This window comes from Argiope bruennichi, chromosome 1, assembly GCF_947563725.1.
Source record: "Argiope bruennichi chromosome 1, qqArgBrue1.1, whole genome shotgun sequence".
In the NCBI taxonomy this organism is placed as follows: Eukaryota; Metazoa; Arthropoda; class Arachnida; order Araneae; family Araneidae; genus Argiope; species Argiope bruennichi.
The window spans coordinates 115,598,126-115,622,432 of record NC_079151.1 but is presented as its reverse complement, the minus strand read 5'-3'; the positions used below and the strand labels follow the sequence as shown (position 1 = coordinate 115,622,432).

Genomic DNA, 24,307 nt, shown 5'->3' with positions numbered 1-24,307 from the left:
TTTTCTATGAATTTTAAAAATTATGTTGTATATTTATTTCATGATTTTCCAGGTTACCAATTCTTTATTTTTCAGATTCAATATTGAAATGCTGATGAAACATTTTGAGCTGAATCAATCAGCTTCTTCTTTCTTTCCTTCTGATGATTAATTTATACTATCTGATATTTGAATACAATCCTGACTTTTATATTTCCTGTAAAAAAAAAAAAATATTTTTAACATAAGAAAATTTTGTTTAAAATATGTTAATTCATTCCGAGTCTAATAATATTATCAATTTCAGAAAGTTTGATTTAAAAAATTGTTCCCTTATTTAAAATTCGTAGATTTAATCTATTCGTTCGAATGTATTAAATCTACAGATCTTATGATTTCTTGAAGCATATATATTTTTATTTTATGTACTTTTAAAGTTAAAAAATATTTTAAAGTGCATGTTAGTATTTTTTGTATTTAATCGAAAGTTACTTTTTCGTTATTTTTTTTTCTCCAAAGACCATCCAGAAATTCGATTATACTATTGAATGAAAATTATTCAAATGCGTTAACTCTAAAGTTTCCATTTATTAACTTTAAGTTTTGAATTTACTCCAAATTTGATTTGGGATAAATATCTCATTTTTTTAATTTAAAATTGTGATGAAATTTAGCAGGTGACTTAGTTTTAGCAAAACCTTATGACATCGATGGGTCTTACGATACGACTTACGTGTGCAGTGCATTAAGCACAGGTATATGGTTGATATTTCCAAGGAATAGCCACTGAAGCTATCAAGCAGATTATTCCTATTCAAAGGCATAGAGCCCATCGCAGACTATTAAATCTTTAAATGCAGAAGCGCTCAAAACGCCCGTCCAAGTATGTTGGAATGAAGCGAGCGGGTCATTTTTCTCGCGTAGGAATATCTGTGTGATTACGCTTCTGGCGCTTCGTTCCGAAGCATTCCCCCCGCGAACTACTTGACATGATGCTGTGTGCGTAGTTGTCAATATGTGTGTTCTTTTCTTTTCATTTTCTATGTCTAATAAATGTGCTGTCTTCAAGAACCATGCTGAGATTTATTTAAAGTAACAACAAAGTAAAATACAACAACCGCTTAAAATAGTCGCATTTTTGAACGAAAATTCCAAACTGCTGTCAATATGAAGTGTAATTTATGGCAAAGCTCAGGTGTATATTTTGTTTGTTATAATGACTCATAACCACTCCTAAGAAGAGATAATCGAACTCTTTATGTGTATAAATCCCTCTCCCATTGTCATCAGCTAACCTGAGTCTTAGTACTCATTTTTTATGTCAATCTGTTTACGAACAAACACTATTGAAGATTTTAAGGGGAATGGGAAAAAAATATGCTCTTAACTTTTGAAAAGAAACCCACTCGACTCAGAATTTTAAGGTTCAGGCTGTGAAGCTCTTAAGGAATTAAAGGGTTTATTTCGGAGATTAATTAAATGTGTTCCTTTTAAATGCATGGGGGCTATTATTAAAATAAATTTCGTAATTTCGAAAAATATTGATATTTACGAAATCTAAGAGTCATTATATTGTTGATATTAGATCTCTAACACATATTTCAGCCACCTAAAAATGAGATGATCTCGGTGACCACGGTTTTATGAAAGCTTTGTAAAATGACTGATCTATAGATAACTAGTTTCAATAAACGTGTTCGTTGCCATGATATAGAAAGGATAGGGTTATCAGATAACGGGTATTGTGAATGTGAGAGGCAGCAGGCTTGTTCAGTTTAATAGATGTGTAGTGAATAGCTTATAAACCAGTTAACAGCTACTCTACACGATCGATTGCTTTTGTATCTTGGTCATGTTACTGGATTGCGAACCGTAAGGTCCCAGGTTCTATCCTCGCGCATCCCAATTCTCAACATTGGTGATCTTGGACGATGAACCTTCAACCCTCGTACAACTATTGAGGCGCCATCTACCCGCAACCAAAGTCGTCAGACTCACTTGACACAGCAACCATCTTCCTCACACGCTCGAGGTAACGCTTGGCGCTACTCAAATGCGTCCAGGCTCATTAGAAACAACAGTTAAATACATCATCATTCAACAGCAATATCGTTCGTCTCACCTCCGATTCACTGGAGGGAGAGTCTGTGGTGAATAGCTTATAAATCAGTTAACAGCTACGCTACCCGAGCAATTGCTTTTGTATCATGGTCACATTACTGGGTTGCGAACCATAAGGTCCCAGGTTCTATACTCGCTCATCACAATTCGCTACAGATGGAAGATAGATTTTGTAAAAGGATACTAAAACAAATATTTGTATATAAAAGTGAATTTCTTTTTATAATTCATGACGTTCAAAAAGATACTGTATGATTCAAATGAAAGAAATCGATTTAGGATAAAAGATAAAAATAATCATAAAAATGACTCTAAAAATAAGAAGTAAATTTCATCATGAAAAAAATAAATATCTGAGATTAAACATGTAGAACATGAGAGTAAAAATATTTATGGAATCTCTTGAAGAATAGAAATTTAATTGATAATATAATTATTTTTGGGATTTAATATTGGAAGTAAAGGAAATTTAGTTATTAAAAAACAGAATTGATTATTTGATCTAAACTTACAGCTCATGTCTGAATGTTACCAATAAAACACAATTTTTTTCAAATAAAACTTATTTTATCTTAGACTAGTTTTCTATTGTGCTAAATTAAATACAAAATGAGGTTTATCTTATGATTTTTAAAAACATCATTATTCGTTTGGCTTCGGAACGAAACATTTTAATGCTGATTTTGAAGATAATATAACTTCTCTAATAATTATTAGATTGTGAAAAAATAATTTAATAATTTCAGCAGCTGGTTAATTGAAAGATGATTCTCAGTTTTAAATATGCTTTAAGAAATAATATATCCCATTTGAAAAAGACTTCGGCTTTAATGTGCTATTCGTTATTATTTTTAAGGTATATTTGTTAAAAAAATTACATTTTTTTTTAAGATAAAAGGAATTTTACATTTTTTTAAAGATAATTCTTTATTAATGAACAAAAAAATATCTACACAATTATAAAACATGGAATCTTTTCCTAAATGTCTAAAAAAAATCTGAAAGAAAAGTACACTGTAAGAGATTTTTCAACCGAATAAAAGAACAGGTAACTACAATTTCAAATGCACATAATTGTGTAAGAATAAAACTCGTCTGCCAGAAAAAAATTGCGTCAGTATTTCGTTCTAATATTGTTAATAACACATTAATTAGTAATTTTGAATGAAAATCGGCTTTATAAAGTACTTCATGTAAAATAAGATAAGATATCTTTGTCATTAGAAGGAAGCTTTTGTATGCCGAAAAGAAGAGATTTTACACAAACACCAAACTCAACAACTACTGTTTTTCTGTTTCTCTATTCATCAATTTGAGAATTAAGGAGAAAGAGGTTATTTATACCCATTGAAAGTCAAAAGTTTATTCTTAAACGACAGACTCCGAGAATCTGAAGGAATTGGATTTATATCTTTTAATTATTTTCCCGATTTTCACAACGCTTAAGTGAAGCAGATAATTAAAATAGATTCAATTACAATCGTGGAGCTCTAACATCCCTTTCTGGAAGTCCCCCCGTCAATTTACGCGAAAATTCCTTCAGCTGTTAAAGTTCTTAGTAAAGGAGGAACTTCCAATTTTTGTTGCGTCGTTTGTTTCTAAGCGAGAGATTTCTAGTTCTTGCTTGTTGTTTATTCCAGATTTACATCTGACATTTCCGTTCTTAGTGCTCTTAAATTATATTTATGGCGCGTAATTTTATTTTTGATTAAAAGAGCTCAGCTGTTAGTTTCGAGGGAGTAATACTTCTAGGAATTTGCTTTTAACGATAAGAGCGCATTTTTCTTTTAAATTAATTTTCTTCTCGCAGTTACCATTCTTCGAAACATTCATTATTCAATGGTTTGAATGAAATTTTTCAATAAAGCTTTGATAATGCTCAATTTGTGGAAACTTTCTAAACTTTTGAAATTTGAACTTCGAGTTTATTATTGAGAGGCTTAAGAATTTACTGTCAAGACCTCGAATATTTTGCTAAATGCATTCTCCAAATAATATTAAAAAAATCAGAGCATTTTGACACTCAAGCTTTTCATACATTTTTCTCTCTTAATAACGCCATCTACAGAATGATAGTAAAATTTATTGTTCTTTTAGATAAAATTTATGGTTTATAAATACTGCAAATTAACCTCCTTTCGAGATCAAATTTTTCACAAGGATTATTAGTTGTGTTAAATTTTTATTAAATCTATAATTCTTATCTTGTTCTTCATGATTCTCTCACCAAAGCATATTTTTAACGATCATACTTTGATAAACTTTAACCCATTCACCGCCAGAGAGATTTACAGACTCTTAATTTTAAGGCAGTTTCCTACGAGATATATCGTAAAGTAGAATCGGCAGTAAATGGGTAAAAGAATGCTTATTATTTTAATAACTTCATGCCCTTTTTGCCTATTGTATAAAAAAAATTCCTCATAGAATCAAATCCCATGACATAATAGCTTCATTAAAGCTTAAGTGTCATAGTATTCTATTTCAAATTTTCTTTTTAATATTGTGTAAATTTGTTTTGCGATTCAAGATTTAAACTACATATGTAATTAGCAGAATATTTTTTCTAAGTATTCATAAATTTGAAAAAAAAATTCGCTCGATTAAATATTTAATAAAACAATTAAAGTAGTTTGAATTTTATTGCAACAATGTTTCAATGTAACTTTCAATCCATTATTGAAGATATTCAAAATATATTTTCAAAAAATTAATAAAATTATAATTCCGTGTGGGTTAATGCAAAACATTTAAAGTAATTTAACATAATCAAAGTGTCTTGATTAAGTAATTTAATCACAGACCTGATGCATATAATTTAATAATTGTAACTTGTATAAGTTTCTAATTTTTTATATATTAATATCCGATTTGAATGAATCCGATAAAAATGACTAATTTGAGATTACCTCATAATGTTTGAATTTTGAACAATGTTTATATGATGAAGACGACATCTTGTTTATAAATTCTTGAAGACCATTGCAATTTTCTATGATATTATTCGATAAATAAAAGGCTAATTCGCGCTTTTTAATCCTGAATTATTGTAGAGCACTTCCTTTTTATTTTATCAGTGAACAACAATTCTCTAAGATCTTATAAAAGTATAAGCCATATTCAACAACATTGAAAAATCTCTGATGTTATATAATTTCACTTGTTATTCTTATATATTTTATGATTTGTTGTTATGACATTATTATCATGATGTGTTTTTCTGCCTTGATTTATTCTTTTCTGTTGCATGAGCATGCTTGTTAAATTTATTCATATACATATTTCAGCAAGCAAGTTGTTTGATTAAATGAAGTATTATCGTTTCCCATTTTAAAATTCGTAATTCAAATTTATAAAATAAATCATGCCAATAAAATTCAAACTTTAACAATTAAAGAGAATTAAAAAGTTGTATAGCACAGTAAATAAAGCAAATATAAAAGCCAATGATTCACAATCTAATTCCAAATTGCTAGTTTTACCTCGCACTTCACCTCGGCTTTCTCACAAACCTTTCGCACAACTAGCTGTAAAGTATATAGCAGTCCTCTCTTCCTACTATCCAAACCATTCTTAAGGCCGGTGTGGCCTGATGGTAAGGTCTCGGCTTCGGAACCGGAGGGTTTCAGGTTCGAGATCCGATTCCATCGAAGAACCGTCGTGTAAGGGGGTCCATTGCACTTTAAATCCGTCCAGACCAAACGTCTTCCCGCTGGTGTAGTGTGGTGTGGAGAGAGGGGTGCCAGCTCAGGTGTCGTCCTCGTCATCTGACTGTGGTTCAAAATTACGAGGTCCGTCCCAAAATAGTGTTTCTTTAAACGGGACGTTAATGTAATTAAACTAAACCAAACCATGCTTTTTTCATCTATAATATTCATCTAGCGCCTATTTATTATGGCGAGATGAAAATTTTAATGGGTTGGATATATAAACTTCCATTCCACGTCATGCCATTTCAGACGGTTTTCCACTTTGATGGAAATAATCGGCTTTCTGGAAGAACATTAAACATCTATGAATGTTTGAAAATTTTTAAATAGTCTCCTGAGAGGATCATTTAGTAAAAACGAGAAGATCTTATTAAAATTCTTCATACACAATAATTCTAACGTTAGTTTCTCTTTAATAATTTCCACAGTACGATTGATTAATTCTACATTTTGCCGTAGGGAGCATGTGCTGAGCTCTATGAAAATGATTACTCTCTTTCCTGTGTTTCTGTATTATTTTTTTTATTATACAGGGATATCAATGAAGCCCATTTAAACTCTTTAAATTTAAAACAGCATCTCGTATAACCAGGAAAGTTACGCATACATGTAATAAAGTGACTATGCTAAATTTATTGGGACCAATAATAGCACCTTTTAAAGCGAAATAAATAAGTTATAAACAATAATTTTAAAAAATGAGATAGAATAAAATGCCAAATTAGGGAAAAAATGTAGCTCTACTATAATAAAAAGTGCAGAGAAATGTTTCAGAGAGTTATATGTAAAATTGGCGGAAATATTTACGATAAAAATCAAGAACTTTCTGTGACTTGACAGAGGGTTCCGAGGAAATTGAAAAATATATTCTCCGTTATTATCAGACAGTGTTTGCGAGTTAAATAACGTCGAAGTGAAATTTAAGCAATGAAAAAAAATAAACAAAAGTAATAAAGAGATCGTGGAAACGCTAGCATGGGGAGAGGTGAATCGGAGGATACATTTTTCAATTTTAAGAATAACCCTTTTTTTAAATCACGGAAAGTTCAGGATTTTATTTTCAAATATCTCTGAAAATTTTGCATATAACTCTATGAAACTTTTTTCTACGTTTTTGTTATGATATAGCGTTTATTTTTCTAACTGAACTTTTAGATAGATCTTCATTCTTTGAGCTATATTTTGTAACTTCCTTATTTCGCATGTAGGGGCGCTGTAACCCATCTCAATAAATTCAGTATAGTCACTTTACTTTAGGTATACACGTTATTTTCCCGATTTTACTTAATGTCGATGGAATTTAAAGGGCTTAAAATGACCGATCACCCACTATATGTTTAATTATATATTTTTCGTTTTGCTTAGATTAAAAAAAACTAAATGGCAATAGAAGTAGCTATAATTTTGATGGTAACAATTCAAATCCATTTCAAGCATGTGTAACTTTTAACAATGTACAATCTTCGAACAATATACAATGTAACATCTGTTTGCAGCTTCCTTGATGTAACCATATAATGCTGCTAGATTGATAACGCTCTGGCCTTGCTGATGGTCGGTTGCCAACTGGTATCTTTCCAGAGAACTTTTCGGTATTTTGAGATATGGGGTCTATGTAAACACTAACACTAAATTAAACATGAATTATTACCACAAATCTAACACTATTTGCTCCAATATGAGAGTGAAGCTTACTTTCGCTTGGATATATCCAGTAAAACTTAGATGTATAGAACTTGAATAAAATGTAGTCACAACATGGTCATTGTAAACAGGAATATATTTTATCCTTATAACTGCTGATTTAAGCTTTCTTTTACTTAAGCTATTGCAACAGAAGGAGAGTAACGGCGTGGCATCCAACAATGATCTTTTGGCAAAGAAAATATTTTTTTTAAAAATCCTCTTGCTCAGATTGTAATTTGGCATGACATTGCTAAAAAAAATTATTTTATTCAAGAAAAAAAAACACCATTCAGAGAAAGCTACAGTTAGAGAATGCGGAAATAAGTGAGCTTCAAAGATACAAAAGATAAAAAACCGTAAAAAATGTGTCTAAAGATATTTAAAAAACAATTATTAGAAATTTAAAGACCGTGTACAGTCGTTACAAAAGCATTAAAAATCATACTAAAATATGAAATTTCAAATCACAAAATAAAAAAATTTATAAAGGAATGAATAATTTAAAACAGTTGAAGTCACACAATCACAGAAATATATATATATAAAAAAATGCAGATTTTTAATATCTTATTGTTGTTTTTAATGGTACTTGTTCCACTGACTTTAGAAGTCAGTGATTTTAAGCCAAAGGTGCGGCTCCTGTTTTTTCAGTAGTGCCATCTACGGCCAATAGTACGACTTAGTTACACACACGTCAAAACCCTTTTTACGGGGGGAGGGACTTCATCCATGCATTTCATTCACTCATTCACAGATCGTGATTTAGACCTCAATCAGAAAACGATCACCCCTAATCCAGTACTCCCCGTGGTATTACTCTCGACACGGAGGACTTTGTGACCACGACAGATTTATACGTGAGCCAGCCACCACACACACGGAGAGTCTTCGGCCGGTGAGGTTCGAACTCACAACCCAAGGAACGCGAATCCAACGCCCTACCAAATACAAACCGAACAGACGGTAAAAGCCTTGCTGGATTTGCCACAAAATTTGATAGCTGATAAATAAGTGTACATTATATATATTAAATCTTTTGTACCGAGTTTCATTTATCTAGCTCTCTTCTTTTTGTAGTTATTGTGTTAACTTATATTGCAGGGCAGACAGACTTACTGTGAACGGAATTTGCACAGAATTTAATATAAAATTACAAAATTAATGTAAAGACCATATACCAAATTTCATCCGCCAAGAACAAAGCTGAGTTATCTTTGTCACAGGCATACAGACATTTTCCAAAATTGCATTTTTAAAACTCGAGGAGGTCTAAAACATAGACATTCGAATCAAATCTTTATACTTCGCAAATGAGAAAATAAAAATCAAGTTTTGTTTAAAATAAAAGAAATGAATCACACATTTGAAACTTGTAAAGAGTTCACTTTAAAATACCTATAAACATATAAAATTGTTGAGGACTAATTAAAAATTCTATAAAATAGATAAAAAAAAACATGTTTGCATAATTCAACCTCGAAAACACACTTTGAAATAAAATCTTGTCTCTTAAAGATCAAGTTAGACTCAGCAAAACGGACGAAGCTTAGAATATCACTGCAATGAATCAGACCGTTAATGGGTATGTAGAAGAATAGGCATAAGAAATATCAAGTCTTAAATGCACCTTATTTTGAAAATAATAAAAATATTAAGTAGATATGGCGATGATATATCCTGCAAATAAAATCATTTTTCTTGTAAAGTAAATAGTCAATTTGCTCAATAATTTCAATTTTATTTCTCTAATTATATAAATATATTATATTCCATATTGTATTGAACATAAGTGTAATACAATATCTTCAAAGCATGTTTAATGAAAATAGTTTTGCGCTTTAGAATTCTATGCCTCTAGTTGTAAACATTGCATATAACCTCGACTGGGAAGCTTCCTCGGATGAGTAGTATTAAAGTACCACTGCAAAAGATATTTTTTTTCTTGCAAACACATGGATTAACAATACTTAGTATTATTTTTCAGTTTTGAAAAATAAAGTTTTGAAATTGAATTAATGTTTAATGGAACTGGGTTTGAACCAGAGAGATTTGATTCTGATTGCGTTTTATATATATATTCATTAATTAAATTATCTTTCCTTATTTTTTTCGTTATCTTATTATGGAGTAATATTAATATGTTTACTTTCTTTTTCGATAAGTCTTGTATAATTTTTTAACCTCGGGATCATTTAGAGCATGAATGTTTCTCATTGAAGCACAAAATATTGTACAGTACACCCAAGATGTTCAGCAAAATTCTGAACATCGAACAATATAATAAAAATATTGTAATAATTTCATTAGGCATTTTATTCTAAAAAGATCTATTTTTGGGCCTTCAATTCTGAATAATAAAAAACAATCCTTTTTCTAACAATTTAACTCTAAATAATTCTATCAAAAATAATATGAATAAACTTGATCTAAAAAGTTCTTCAAATTGAACTAACAATCGGAACTTTATAATTTAAAAATTCTTTAAAAATATTTTCATATCTTAACCCGAATAAAAAAAATTACGATCCATTATAAAAATAAATTGTTCGGAATTGAAAAATATTAAGCCTTCGCATATGTTATTGGATCTAGGAAAACTGAAATTTATTTCCTAATTATATCGAAAACTATAACCCAGTACCTTAAAAAGATAAATAACTTCACCCTCCAGGTATCTTAACTCGAGGAAAAAAAAGAAAAAAAAAAAAAGATCGAATTCGAACAATAACTATCACCGATCAATATTTGAAGCAGCGAACATGCGCTTTCTTTGGCTCACTGTCTTAAAGCTTTTGAAAAATTCGGATTTGATATCGCAGCCATCTGACATGGAGACCCCATTTGCATGAAAGTCCCTTCCAGATATACGAAGTATCTAGAATTCTTTTGAAAAACGAAGAACCGTGAGTAAATCGGGACGTGATTTTGAAAGGTAAATGAGTGAAAAAAGAACGTCGATTTGCGATATCCCTCAGATGGAACTTTCGCTTTATCATACGCATATATGGAAAGTGCCATAGATTGAGCGGAAAATTATTTCCAACACCTGCTTTGAGAGGAGCATTTTTTATCCCATTTGTCCAGCTTGGACATAATAAGTGTTGCGTTATCCATGCGTCTTTTTTTTTTATATACACTCTAGTCTTTTTCTTAGATTAACTAAATATATTTTACGCTTCGATACGAAGTGATCATGGTTATGAAATATTACCTGTCTAAATTTGAGTCAAAATATAGTCCATCTTTTTTATTTTTTTATTTTTTTTGTTGCAATTTTTGCATTAGTTCTGAAATAGAAAGATAATTTTGAGCTTTTTTTAAAAAAATATTTTAGCACAACACTTACATGCGTATTCGATTTTTATTTTGTGTAATACGATTCTGTTAACCCGCTTTGTTTTTCGATAACCTTGTGGTTCTAAAATAAAATTTTTATAATTTCTATGTCCTATAATATTTTATGTGATATATAAATTTATAATAATACAAACTTAAATTTTAATACATAAATTTATTTTATCATTTGATGACAATAGCATAAAGAATAAATATAGAACACTTGCTAGAAAAAGCTAAATATAATCATTAAATTAAAAAAATATGAATAACTTTCAGCCGACGTCCTTGCATAGGGGTAGCGCATCTTCCGCGTGATCTAGTCGTCCCGGATTCGAATCACGGTTCGGGTGTGGTTGTTCTTCATCTGTGTTCTGTGTGTGAATGTGTCCCTCTATAAAAAGGGGTTGTGCATGCGAATGTGTGAGCTTCGTATGAGGTAGAAGTCAGACTTCTGCTCATGAGTCTTTACCCTCTGAAGCTACTGCATCCCCTTTCCGTGGCAGCGAGGACACGACATAATCATCATTAGTAATTTTCATTTTAATATTGTAGCACAAAATTTGCATGTATATTGATTATTATATTAATACGATTCTGATATCTCCACTTCCTTTTTCGACAACAATCTGGTTCTTAAATAAAATCTTTATATTTCCTATATCCTAGAATATTTTAAATAAAATATAAATTTATAATAATACAAATTTTAAATAAATTATAAAAAAATTGGGGGGGGGGCGATATTAGAAAATAATAAAGAAGGATGTCACATTGTTTATAATTATTATATAATAATTATTATTATAATTCGATTGATTTTGAGATATCAAACATCATTGCTTTTCTAAATGTTGGTGATTGCGAAATATGAGTCATGTGAGAACATTATATTTTTCTGTCGGATTGATACCTCGTGACTTATACAACGCAATGTTATCACATGATAACTTGAAATTTGGTACAGCAGATTTCAATTCATTTACTTTATTTCTTTTTAATTTTATAATGGGATGATATTCATTTGATCTATAACAGGAAAAAAATAGTTATAACTCGTAAAATCAGTTTTATTAAAATTTAACAAAAAAATTTAAAAAAAATTCTGAAAGTAAATGATAGACGTTCAACTTTGATTTTGAAAGAAGGCTTCACATTTTCCACCTTAAAGCTACCTACACTAATAATTCCCGTTTAAATATTCACTTACTGCTATTATAATGAGACTCAGAAAGTAAAAGTTTACATTGCTTCAAAATTTAAACCATTATATTCTTCATTAATCTTTATTAAATTACCTCCAGACAAATAAATAGCTATTCTTCTAAAAAAAAACCTACAAAAATCTATTTTGAAATCTTTATACAAACCTTAAGCAAAATTAGCTTTAGCTAAATTGTTTTCAAAATACGCAATATACTAAATTTCTACAACAGTTCAAAAAAGATCCTTGAAAATAAAAATGCCTTAAAACTCTGGTTCTTGAGGAAATGTGTTTTTCTTTGCATTTCTTCCTTTTTAGCTTTTCATTTTTAAGCCTACGCGAAGCATTGCAATAAAACAAAAGATGCTCTTTCAAATTAGATGAAAAATGCTACATAAAAAGAAATGCTATTCATCTTAATATATTCAGGGCAAAAAAATGCAACGTATCCTTTTCTCTTTTTTTATTAGAATTTAAAGAATGTAACGGATGCTAATACCTCAGAAATTCCAAATGAAGAAAAATTTCCTGGTATTGTAGAGAGAGATATAAATTTTTCTGATTCTTCCTAATCCTTTCTAAGAAAAGAATTTGATATATTCAGAAAAAAACATATCCAAAATATCACGGATAGGAATACAAAAGTAAACAAAGATGTTCAAAAAGGGAGAATACGAAGAAATGATAATTTTGCCTTTTTCTAATAAGATGCAAATTGTGGTACTGAAAATAATAAAGCATGCTTAAATCATATTTTAAAAAAAAATGTACGCATTTTTTTTAAATATTTCAACATAAAAAAAGAAGTTTTTATCATTAAAAATAAGCTATGTTTTGCATGACACTTATTAATGTTTTATAGGATTCTTAAATATCTTAAAACATATAATAACAGAAATTATTGTATTGAATTTATAGGAAATATAGTTATATTTTGAACAATAAATTCAAATTTCATCTGTGGTAATTTAATTTTTCCTAAATGTTTTAATATCAATATTCATTATAGTTATAAATACCTGAGACAGAAATAAAAATGGAATTTTTTAAAATAATATATGCAAATTTTTTTGACTATATCCTGTTTAAAAGTGATCTTAGAGTGAAAATAACATTTTTCCAGTTTATTCCTATTTTCTCATATATAAAATATATAATATATATATTGTAATTTTCAAAGCATTCATCTCCCCCAAAACTTAGAAAAAAACTGTATCTGTTTCAGCAACTATAAAAGGCATCAAATAAGATCTCCTTCATTTGTATTACCGTTGAAAGTTTTGTGTTGCAACTTATAATTAGCGAAGAAGGGAGTCCAATGGTTCGTTTTAGATAAGGATAAGTGATGCCAAATTAATTTCCAACTCGTCGCCTGTGGTAACCAGTTAGTTCGCTGGGATGAATGGTTGCTGTAGTTTTCAATTAAATTTTCTTTGGTAACTTCATTTTAACGACTTAATCCATAAAATATTTTTAAATTTGCGTTTTGCTAAACATACTACTTTAGAAAGTTTATCCTGTTCCGTTCATTTTTCTCTGCATTTCGCCAATGTTCTATTTAATTTTTTTTATGCATTCAATTATATCATAGAATGTATCAGACACGTTTTAAAATATACGAACTTAGTCATTGCTTGTTTCTGAAGTTAAACCTCAATTTTAAATGAAACATAATATTTAAAAAAATTATTAAAAGACCGCCTTAATTGAAACTTTCTGCTGACGTTTATCGAAGAGCTTAAAGTAAAAGTGGATCAGAGCTCTTTATAATACCGAAAAAGATTCTTAAGTGCACAAATATAAAATTTCATGGAAAAATAAATATTTGGAATATATTTTTAAAAAGCTTTACGGCACTGTAGAGTTTTCTTCCAATTGGGTAACTTAGACTATCAGTGTTTTAAACTGTGCTTAAAAAGACATTTTGAAAAATTTTTATTAACATATTTATAATAATCAATTTCATGAGAAAAATTACTGATTTCCTTGCGCGGGCCGCGATGGTCTGATGGTAAGGTCTCTCGGCTCGCGAGCTGTAGAATTTCAGGTTCGAAACCTGACTCCACCGAAGATCCATCGTGTAAGGGAGTCTGTCTGTTTGGTTAGGGCCAAACGCGCTGGTGCGGTGTGGAGAGGGGGGCTTCAGCTCAGGTGTCGTTCTCGTAATCTGATCACGGCTCAAAATTACGAAGTCCGTTCCAAAGTAGTCCCAATGTTGCTTTATAACGGGACACTAATATAACTAAACTAAACTGAGTTCTTTATGAACAAAAATGATGGAAGACATAATAGTAGCACAAGAATATGAATTTTAATAATCAGAAGAATTTATATTAATTATTAATGGCATCAATAAATGAGCTAGAAATCTTTATTTGCTTTTCACGATAAAAACAAATGCTTATTCATTATAAGATAATGGTTCTTATTTGAAACATTATTTCCCCATCAGACAACAATTTCGTCATTTATAAATGATTTTATTCTGTATAATACTACCACTTTCCAATTTGAAATTTATTTATTCTTATAAAAATTATTAATGTGATACATTGATTATTAATTTAAAATATCATAAATTAATACTAGAAAGAAGTAACGCATTTTAATATTCACTCACTGATACATAAATTTTGAAGTAATTATGATGGATTAGTTGGTTGAATTAACATCCAGGCGTAGCCAACCGGAAAAATTTTCAGCCGTAGTTAAAATATCTGGACAAATCTTATGTCCTTGTTAATTTTGAATTTGTATTGTGTAATAAAATCGCATTTCTATCCGCAGTATTTGCAGTAATTTTTTATTTAATTAAGAATTCAAAAAACATTTCAAATGTTTTTGATTCTATGTAATTATTTATTGAATTATAAACTCTATGATCAAATTAATTTAATATATAAGTTTCAAAATATGATAATCTGGCCATCGACAAATATTGCTAATTGATATTCTTTAACTTATTCAAACAAAATTAAGGTAATTATTTTCCTCTTATTTTCTCTCTCAATATCTCTGCTTACTTAGAAATTATCCAACAATATCTTCTGAGTTAAAATCAAAATTTGATTTTTTTTCACGAATTAAATTTATTTGTAACTTTTTTGTTTATTTATAGGTGTTGATGACAAGCCATCTGATGTAGATAATATGCCTTACACAACCTTGCTTTACGCCAATGGTCCAGGTTACAACCACAATTTTCCCAATGGAAGAGAAAATCTAACGAATGTTGACACAGGTATGGGTGTGGCAAATGTAGTTCTAAGAAAGAAACCCCCCCCCCTTTTTTTTTCTTCATATTTTTCAAAATTCCAATCTACAGGATTCAACAAAAAGAACAACAATAAAGCAAAGCTAATAGTTCAAGTTTTACAATACTACTGTATGATGAAAATAAAATAGCCCCATTGCAAGTCTTATTTTCCAAATTTGAAAATAATGTAAAGAATTTTTTTGTATGATAATATTTTTTGAGAAAAACTTTAACACTTTCTTTTTTCTTGGTCAAAAATATAATAAATAATTTTAAAGGCATTTTTTAAAAAACTTTTAGCCAATTTCATTAATTTTAGTATTTTTTTAATATTTTAAGTGTATTTTGAATCATTTTCCATTGCCTTCGTTACTAGATTTATTTTCATTAATCAAATTATCTTTCCTCATTATTTTCTGGATTTATTTTTTACGAAGGCATTAAATGCAATTTTTATCAACGTATTATTTTTACTATATAATATAAAATTTAAAAAATTAAAGATAGAAAATTCAGATCTAAACTATTTCAACATTACGAAAATGATTTAATTAAATTAGTTTTGATTAGATGTTCATATCTTCCGTTAAGGTCTGAGATTATGTCCGTAATGAATTTTTGAAAAACTTTCGAAAATTGTTACATGTTTGAAAAATTGGAAAAACAACTATGAAATCCAAATATACCATTTAAGTGGCAAAAGATTTTTAAAAAATTACAAAAAGTATATATTTTGGCTGAAAAGAGGTATAAAGCAAAAATTTTCTAGTTTAAAGGTTTATCAAATTATTTGCTTAAAATTTTGCATAAAGCTTAATAAATATATTATGTAATACCTGAACTAAAAAATAAGTCTTGTTTTTATTCATTCCTTAAATATTAGATGTCAAGTGTTAAATAATATGAAATGTTCTATTTTTATATAGTGAAGTATTAATACAACTGTAAAATATTTCTAAATGCATAGTTTGATTATTTTTAGTTCAGGAATTACAAAACATATTGACAAATTATTATACCAAATTTGGATCAAAAATATCCATTATATTTAAATTAATGAGGTCTTTTATATGAAAAGACTAACAATGTATGAATTTGAAAAAAAAAACGCATGTTAAGTCCAAATTTAAAAATCAATTTAACTTTCCAAAAGAGACTTTGAAAAAAAATTTAAAAGGTTTTATAAAGAAATAGTTTAAACATTAAGAATATTAAATAAAAAAATCTTAGTTTCATAAAAAAAACGACTTTTAAATGTAATAATTTACTATTTTGTCTCTACCGTTTCGCATATTATAATTTGGAGATTTGGATAAATTTGTATGATTTAGTTACAATTTGTATGCTACAACTTGTTAGTAGGAAGAGGGTTAAACAATTGTAACAACACAGGCGCTCATACAGAATTTGATACACATCAATATAGCAACGAGAGATTTCACTCAAATACTCTTTGAGATTCGTCTCTTGGACATTTAGAATTTCAGCAACAGACTATAGAAGATTCTAGAAAATTATCGTAACTTCGTTTCTAAGCGATATATTGCAAACTTTCAACAGTTTCAAAAACTTTGGGTCATGTTGATAAAATCGCCAAATGATTACGATATTTATCGCCAAGGCCGGGAATGATTACCTGCCATCTATTCAGCAGATATTGAAATATCTGTAATATTAAATTCGTTATTATAAACTAACTGCAACACAGAAAGCATTATTACAGATATGTAACAATATGTAGTACAACAATGCTAAAATTGTAGTTTTGTGAATCAAACGTTTGAAATTATGGGTAAAAAAAATGGATTCAAAATGCATGAACTATGAAAACAAGATGCAAATGGAACCAAGTTTTGTAACTAAATAAGAAAAAAAAGGAAGAAAGACATTCGAATTTGGAAAAAAAAAATTGTGTTTCATAAAAATGAAGAATAAAAATTGCCTTAGGGGAAGAGAATAAGAGCATTTATATGTGCTTTATATCTTTCTGTCACTAATATTGAGGCAATAACTTCAAAATAATTTCTTACAAATGGAATTTTTCATTTATCGTCCAGCAAGTTATTTATAAGTCTCAGGCGGAATAAAAATGTCATCTTCAAATATGATTTATGAATAAAAATCTCATGCAATTTCCTTTAGTGAATCAGTAGCGATTTTCTTTTTTTTGTAAATCGTATCTGGGACTTAAAATATAGAAATCGAATAAGCTAAAATTCAAATGTATCAAATATCGAAAAAAAAATTTTAGTTTAACTTCATGATCCTTTTTCTTCATATTTAAAAAATATTTTTTTCTGTTACATAGAAGAATTAAATATTCTGGTTTTTAAATAGTTGAATATTTTTGATGCAATGCAATAGTTGTTGGTTTCTTTGAGCTCAGTTTAACATCCATTTATTACAGTATCATCTTTTATTGATATCCTTGAAATGTATTTTCTTATAGTCAGATCATTAATTTATTCTGTATTAATTCATGAGATCAAACAAATAATCAGTTTCCTATATACATATTCACTTCCTAATTATATAAAGAGAACATATTGTGTTGGGGTCTCGGTGGCCTGGTGGTAAGGTCTCGGCTTATAAGCCGTAGGGTTTCAGGTTGGAGATGCTGTAAGGGGATCTGTTGAACACTAAATCCATCCGGGGCAGACGTCCACCCACTGGTATGGTGAGGGGTGTGCCAGCTCAGGTGTCATCCTCGTCATCAGGCTGCAGTTCAAAATCACTAGGTCCGTCCCAAAATAGCCCTAATGTTGTTTTAAAACGGGACGTTAATGTAACTAAACTTAACCATTGTGTTGTCAAGCGATAAAATCATTTTGATGTCCATAAATTCAATACCTCTAATAGGCAGCGGACTATAAGCATAAAATTTGATATATGGCTTTTGAAGAAAAGTTATAGATTACTATCAAGTTGTGGACGAAATTCGTCAACGATATTTAAATTTGTCCTCCCTTTTCATGAGAGTATAATAACTCAAAATCTTAAATATTTGAAATTTGTTCGTGTGGTTCTATCACTGAAGTTGTAGAATTGTATGAAATTTTAAAACAAGTCCGTCAAATGGTTGACTTTCCTACATTTTTTTACAAGAGATATTGACAATTGGATTTCAAATAAATGAAATTTTCAAAATGTAAGTTATTGCTTTTTCAATGTCGATATGAAACAAGATGATGACCTTAAAAAATTGGAGGAGGTATCTGTTTCAAATGCAAAGTGAAAAAGTTTAAACAAAAATAGATATTATCAATCTAAAAATATTATTACCTTAAATCTTGTTGAAAGTGCTTAAAAAATAACTTCAACATGTTTTCCATATTATCAATGTATTTTTTTATATCTTACGAATTTTAGAGGACAAGAACTTTATACAGCAAAGTGCAGTACCTCGTCGTTGGGACTCCCACGGCGGCGAAGACGTCCCAGTCTACGCGCATGGGCCCATGGCCCACCTCTTCAGGGGTGTGTTTGAGCAGACCTACGTGCCCCATGCTCTCGCCTTCGCGTCCTGTATTGGACCACAGAGGGATGACTGCGAACGCAGGAGGCAATCTTACCATCGCCAACTAATCGAATGTCCATCGCCACATATTGTGGAAGAAGACATTAATTCTGTGGTGGCTTGGACACCATCCAGATGGTGTATCACCGTTTGCTTAAGTCTGATGCTGCTCATTCTGAGACATGATAGGACATGAGAGGTGTCAGAATGGACTGGATACTACAAGAAACTAAGCTGGCCGAGAGCGTGCAATTTGGTCCAGCTAAATCTCCGGAAGTTGTTGAGAGATTAAGTAAAAATATATATATTGTTCTTTTTTATCTTAATGATTAGATTTAAATATTTAGATGAAATCATGGAACTTGAAATCGCCAATTAAAGTGAAATCTTTGGTTTGGTATTAACGGCTGTTGAATTGTAAGCGCCGCCAAGTCTTGGCGACAAATCAAATTAAGTGAATACATCAAATGTATTTCAAGAGTTACTCATATGTAATCAATTACTTCTTTTTAATATAATAATAAAATAAATTAAATTCTTTCTGTTTTACAACGAAGCAACAGGAAATTATATAGATGTTATTTTTCAGTTGTTTGAGACTTTTTTTATTAAAATTAAGCTGGAATATTTATATTGAATCAATTTTTCATAATGTTGTATTTTACAATAGATCCAGATGAATACGTTAGTTGTTTTACTTACATTTGTTTCTGTCATTCCAGATATTTACATCAAAGTATTAACTCTTATTATTAATTAGAAACATTTATTGTTCAAGTTTAATTCTCTCGCTATTAATCCGGCCCAATCCGCCCGTGCAAGTTCTATACTAATGAATCGTTTTGGTGCCGGTTTATTTTTCGAATGAGGAATTCAGGAATGTAAAGCGAGGGCATCTTTAATGATGATTTACTTTACATCCTGCACCCTTTGTTTTAGGGCTTTTAAGGCTGGTTTGGACCCGAGTTGTAGTGAAAGAGTTGAACTCCATTTAGAAAAACTTTTTCTTTTAGAGCACTTGCACTTGTGACTATAAGAAATATATTTATGAACCAATGTTTTCGAAGAATGTATAAATAATATCTATGAACTATCTGTCAGCAAATTTTTTTAATTAAATTTTATTTATTCTTAAAATATTAAAAACGGTATCAACCATTTATGTGTAAAGAAATAATTTTAGATTGAAATGGTTGTTTAATTAAACCTGCATCTTGAATAATACTTTGCCCATAGTATTTTATCCTTAATTTAATTTAATACCTATTTATTATTTACATATTCAGAATAAATAATAGTAAGAATAATTCTGATTAAGTCGTTATAGATTATAACTCAAATTTGTATTTATTGTTCATTAAATTAAATCAGTGAAGCATTTTTGTTAAGCAATTTTATCTATAAATGGAAAAAAAAACTTTTCTCGCCGAGTTATTGTCCATTCAATACAAGTACGTTGTACTTTTTACGACAACTTGAATTAAGAAAGCCATCTAATATTAATGTATAAGCCATCTAATATTAATGTTATCTAGAATTAATATTAAAGCCATTTAATATTAATGGCATTCTTGCTTTGGATCTTCAAAATTATTTTATTCAAATGTCAAGCAGCGAGGTCGTTATATAACAACTCCTTTTAAAAAATTCCACATTGGATTTGAATGTAACAGTCATCATAATTATTATTAATAAAAAGTAATATAATTATTTTAATTTCAACGAACTTGCGCCTCTGTTTCGTAAAATTTGGTCTACACTGATTATTGTTTATAATGGCTGAATTTTATATATTTATTTTAAACAATAATAATTGTATATAAATACTAAAAAATCAAAATTAATTTTTCTTGTTAATATCTTTACTAAACAATCAAATGCAATATTTCTCGAGGCTATTATTCAAAATTTAGAATTTAAAATAAAAGCATAATTCACAATTTCCACAATAACAATCACAACTGTGATATTACGTCTTCGTTATTTAGCTTACCTATTTTCAGTAGGGAAGGTTCAAGATATTTTAGTCATAGAGTGTTTATTACATTTTGTAGAAAGTTAAAAATATCTTAAACACAAAATAAACCTCCCAGTCTTCCAAATCTACTACTGAGAATCAAAGGAAAAAACTCATACTGAAAATAGTTCTCCAGAGAAACAATTTCAGTTCCTGTTTTTATTGGAAGTTAAATTTATTTGAAAATTGTTTGTTTCAAGTAATGTATATCGACCGTTAAAAGTTCGCGCTCGCCAAATATGTTTGATGTCTTTCGCCAACTTTTCCGGCTGATTCTTTCCGCTATGACTAGAAAATATTGTTACCGTTCTGTAATTCTAAAATAGATTTTTTAAAATTTCATTCAATTGAAAACAAAACAGGCGTTCCTACTTATAGTGTGCAAATTCTCTGTATTATTGTTTTTTTTTTTTAATTCTCCACTTTAATATATTTGTTCAAAGTGGAAGCCTCTGCTGCAATTCAATCATGAGACATGCTCAATTTTCAAAACAAGGTTATCAATGAGTTGAATGCTTTACCATAATTTATATGTTATAATAAATACAGTGTCCCAAAAATGTTTATACATTTTGAATAGCTATTGCATTATCAATTAGTAACATGCATCAAATTTTCATAATTAATAAAAGTGTAAAATATCGTGTTAGGAAAAATTTTGAATAGCTGACCATTCTTGCCTAAGCATTGCTTTTAATGACTACTTGTATAGAATTGGGGTTTATCCGTTCTTATCCATCAGTTGTACCAATTGTTGCCGACTTCTGTATGTGTTGCCCATAAGTACCAATTGTAGCCCTGTAGAATTTAATTACTATTACAGGTGCTGATCTTGACTAGTTAATTATAGCCCTTCTACAGATATAAACTAAACTTAAAATTTGCTATGATCTCACAAAAAGAAGAAGTTCATCAGACTAAGATAAAGTGAAAGAAGAAAGCGGACTTCAATGTTACCTCTTGATCCTAAATGTTCCATCAATACGGGTCTTCGTTTGTAATGACGATAAATATGTTAAGTAATTTGGTAATGTGTTGCCCATAAGTACCAATTGTAGCCCTGTAGAATTTAATTACTATTACAGGTGCTGATCTTGACTAGTTAATTATAGCCCTTCTACAGATATAAACTAAACTTAAAATTTGCTATGATCTCACAAAAAGAAGAAGTTCATCAGACTAAGATAAAGTGAAAGAAGAAAGCGGACTTCAATGTTACCTCTTGATCCTAAATGTTCCATCAATACGGGTCTTTGTTTGTAATGACAATAAATATGTTAAGTAATTTGGTAATAATATGATAAATATGTTAAATAACTTGGCAATAATATGATAAATATATTAAATAATTTGGTAATAATATGATATATATGTTAAATAACGTGTTAATAATTTAGACACATAGTATTAATTGGAGATTAAATCTGATGAAGGATGCAAGTATCAAAACAGCTTTTATCACTTTCTAATAGGTTGAAGTGCAAAATTGGTTTGTAATGTCCAGATTATGAAAGGTGCTTAGTAGTCATGTAGAGCTCGAAAGAGGTGGAAAAAGTTCGCAAGTGGAACAGGCGGTCGGAACAATATATTCCGTTTTATAACATTTTCGATCTTAGCTCTTACAGTGCTGTTAGTTCGCAAATTATAGCCAATATTGCACTGAAATATTAAATAATATTGCTTGTGAACATTCACATAAACGTTTTGGCCGAGTTATAATCTGTTTGGAAAAGATCATCTGTGAATGGAAAGAACAGATCTATTGATGATGATAATGAACAAACTGTAAGCAACAAACCTGGTGATTACTGTAGAAATAATGATATCAGGATTAAAATTTAAATTGTCCATGCGACATTAAATTTTCCTGCTTAAAACAATTAAAATATGTTCAAAAGACGAGTTAAATAAGTCAATAAAATTTCCATTTCAGAATATTTATTTATTTTTATAAATGGATTACCAAAGAGTCCAATTTCTGCATAGCGCCTAGAAATTGAAAACTCTTTAGACACATTACAGATTTGGACTAATAAGGAATAATTTTCACCACTTTTAGATATCAAATGTTTGGTTAATGTTGTTCAATTTGTATAAATCTTTGGGACACTAACTTATATTAAAAAATAGTTTCATGCTATTTTTCTTATAATGCCTTATTTGTGTGAATAAAGAACTATGTTAATTTTTTGAATATCAGTGCACTACGTTGTACATAGCTCTTGATTAAAATTTTATGCCTACATTTTTAAATGCATGCACGTCAATGATAGGCCAAGAGTTTGGTATCAGTACTGCATGATCTGTTTTTTAACTGCTAATTTCAATTTTTTTTCCCATTTGAATGATGTAATGATCATATAGAGAAAATATTATCATTGAAAATGAAAATGCTCGTTAGATTTTTTAAAGAAAATATTGTTCAATTGGAAATAAAAATATTATCCTACAAAAAGTAATAGTAGTGGGATTTATGATATCTTAATTTATAATAAGGGTTTGTAGATATTTTTAAAATGTGTATGAGTGTTTGATGTTTCATTTACTTTATAATTAATTAATATCTGCACAATTATTATCCAATAGTTTAATATATTAAAATTTTCATTCGTATGTCTTTAAAGTTTTTTTTCTTGCATAATAAGATATTTGTAATACAAATGAATTGCATGGAATATAAGTGAAACATTTGATTGAATTATTTAAGTTGTTAGGTTAGTTGCATATTTATAAAATCGATTAATTTCTTTTGACTTTGTGAGAGATTCTTTCCTTCTCCTATTCTAACTTTAAAATTTAACTTATATTCAAATTTTGAAAAAGAAATCAAATATATTCACACAATAAAAGCGAATCATTTTTCTAAAAATATGCTGGATGACGATTTGTAGTGAGGCTGTACCGCTTTTCATTATTATTTTTGTTACTGCTCGATGTAATTAAACTCTGTAAGTTTTAAGTCATATTTGATATTATAATTTTCCTAATATTCAGTATTTTCTTCGTCATACTCCTTTAAAACAAAAAAAAAATTCCTACTTAAATGATATTTCGATGATCAAATGATATTAACAGACTAATAGATAATATGTGTAAAAGAAGTTACAAAAAAGAAATTAGTCTGCAATGGATATAATAATCAAGCTCATTCATCTTCCGTTTTAATTAATAATTTCAGTTAATTTTCAATTTATAATTTCAATTCACTTTCAACTAATAATTTCAATTCATTTTCTATTTATAATTTCAATTCATTTACAATTAATAATTTCAATTTATTTTCAATTCATAATTTCAATCCGCTTTCAATTACATTTATTTGACAAAGAACTATAAATAAATAAATTTGATGATCAAGTGCGCAAATTAAAAATCAACTCAAACTTCATAATTTTCATATTTCGCAAAATGTAATAGCAACTATAAATAACATAACATTTATTCAATTTCCTGTTTAATATTAACTAAGGATATTTTGTAA

The 24,307-nt window shown here is 29.0% G+C and overlaps 1 protein-coding gene across 1 annotated transcript in view; it reads left to right on the top strand.

The window, feature by feature from the left end:
• LOC129969329 (alkaline phosphatase, tissue-nonspecific isozyme-like) overlaps positions 1 to 19,046 on the top strand; it is a 475,680-nt gene extending 456,634 nt beyond the window's left edge. Inside the window, exons 8-9 of the mRNA XM_056083860.1 lie at positions 15,155 to 15,277; positions 18,662 to 19,046. Of these exons, the coding sequence (XP_055939835.1) occupies positions 15,155 to 15,277; positions 18,662 to 19,005 (467 nt within the window). The 3' untranslated portion in view covers positions 19,006 to 19,046. The remainder of the gene's footprint in view (positions 1 to 15,154; positions 15,278 to 18,661) is intronic.
• The last annotated feature ends 5,261 nt before the right edge of the window (positions 19,047 to 24,307 follow it).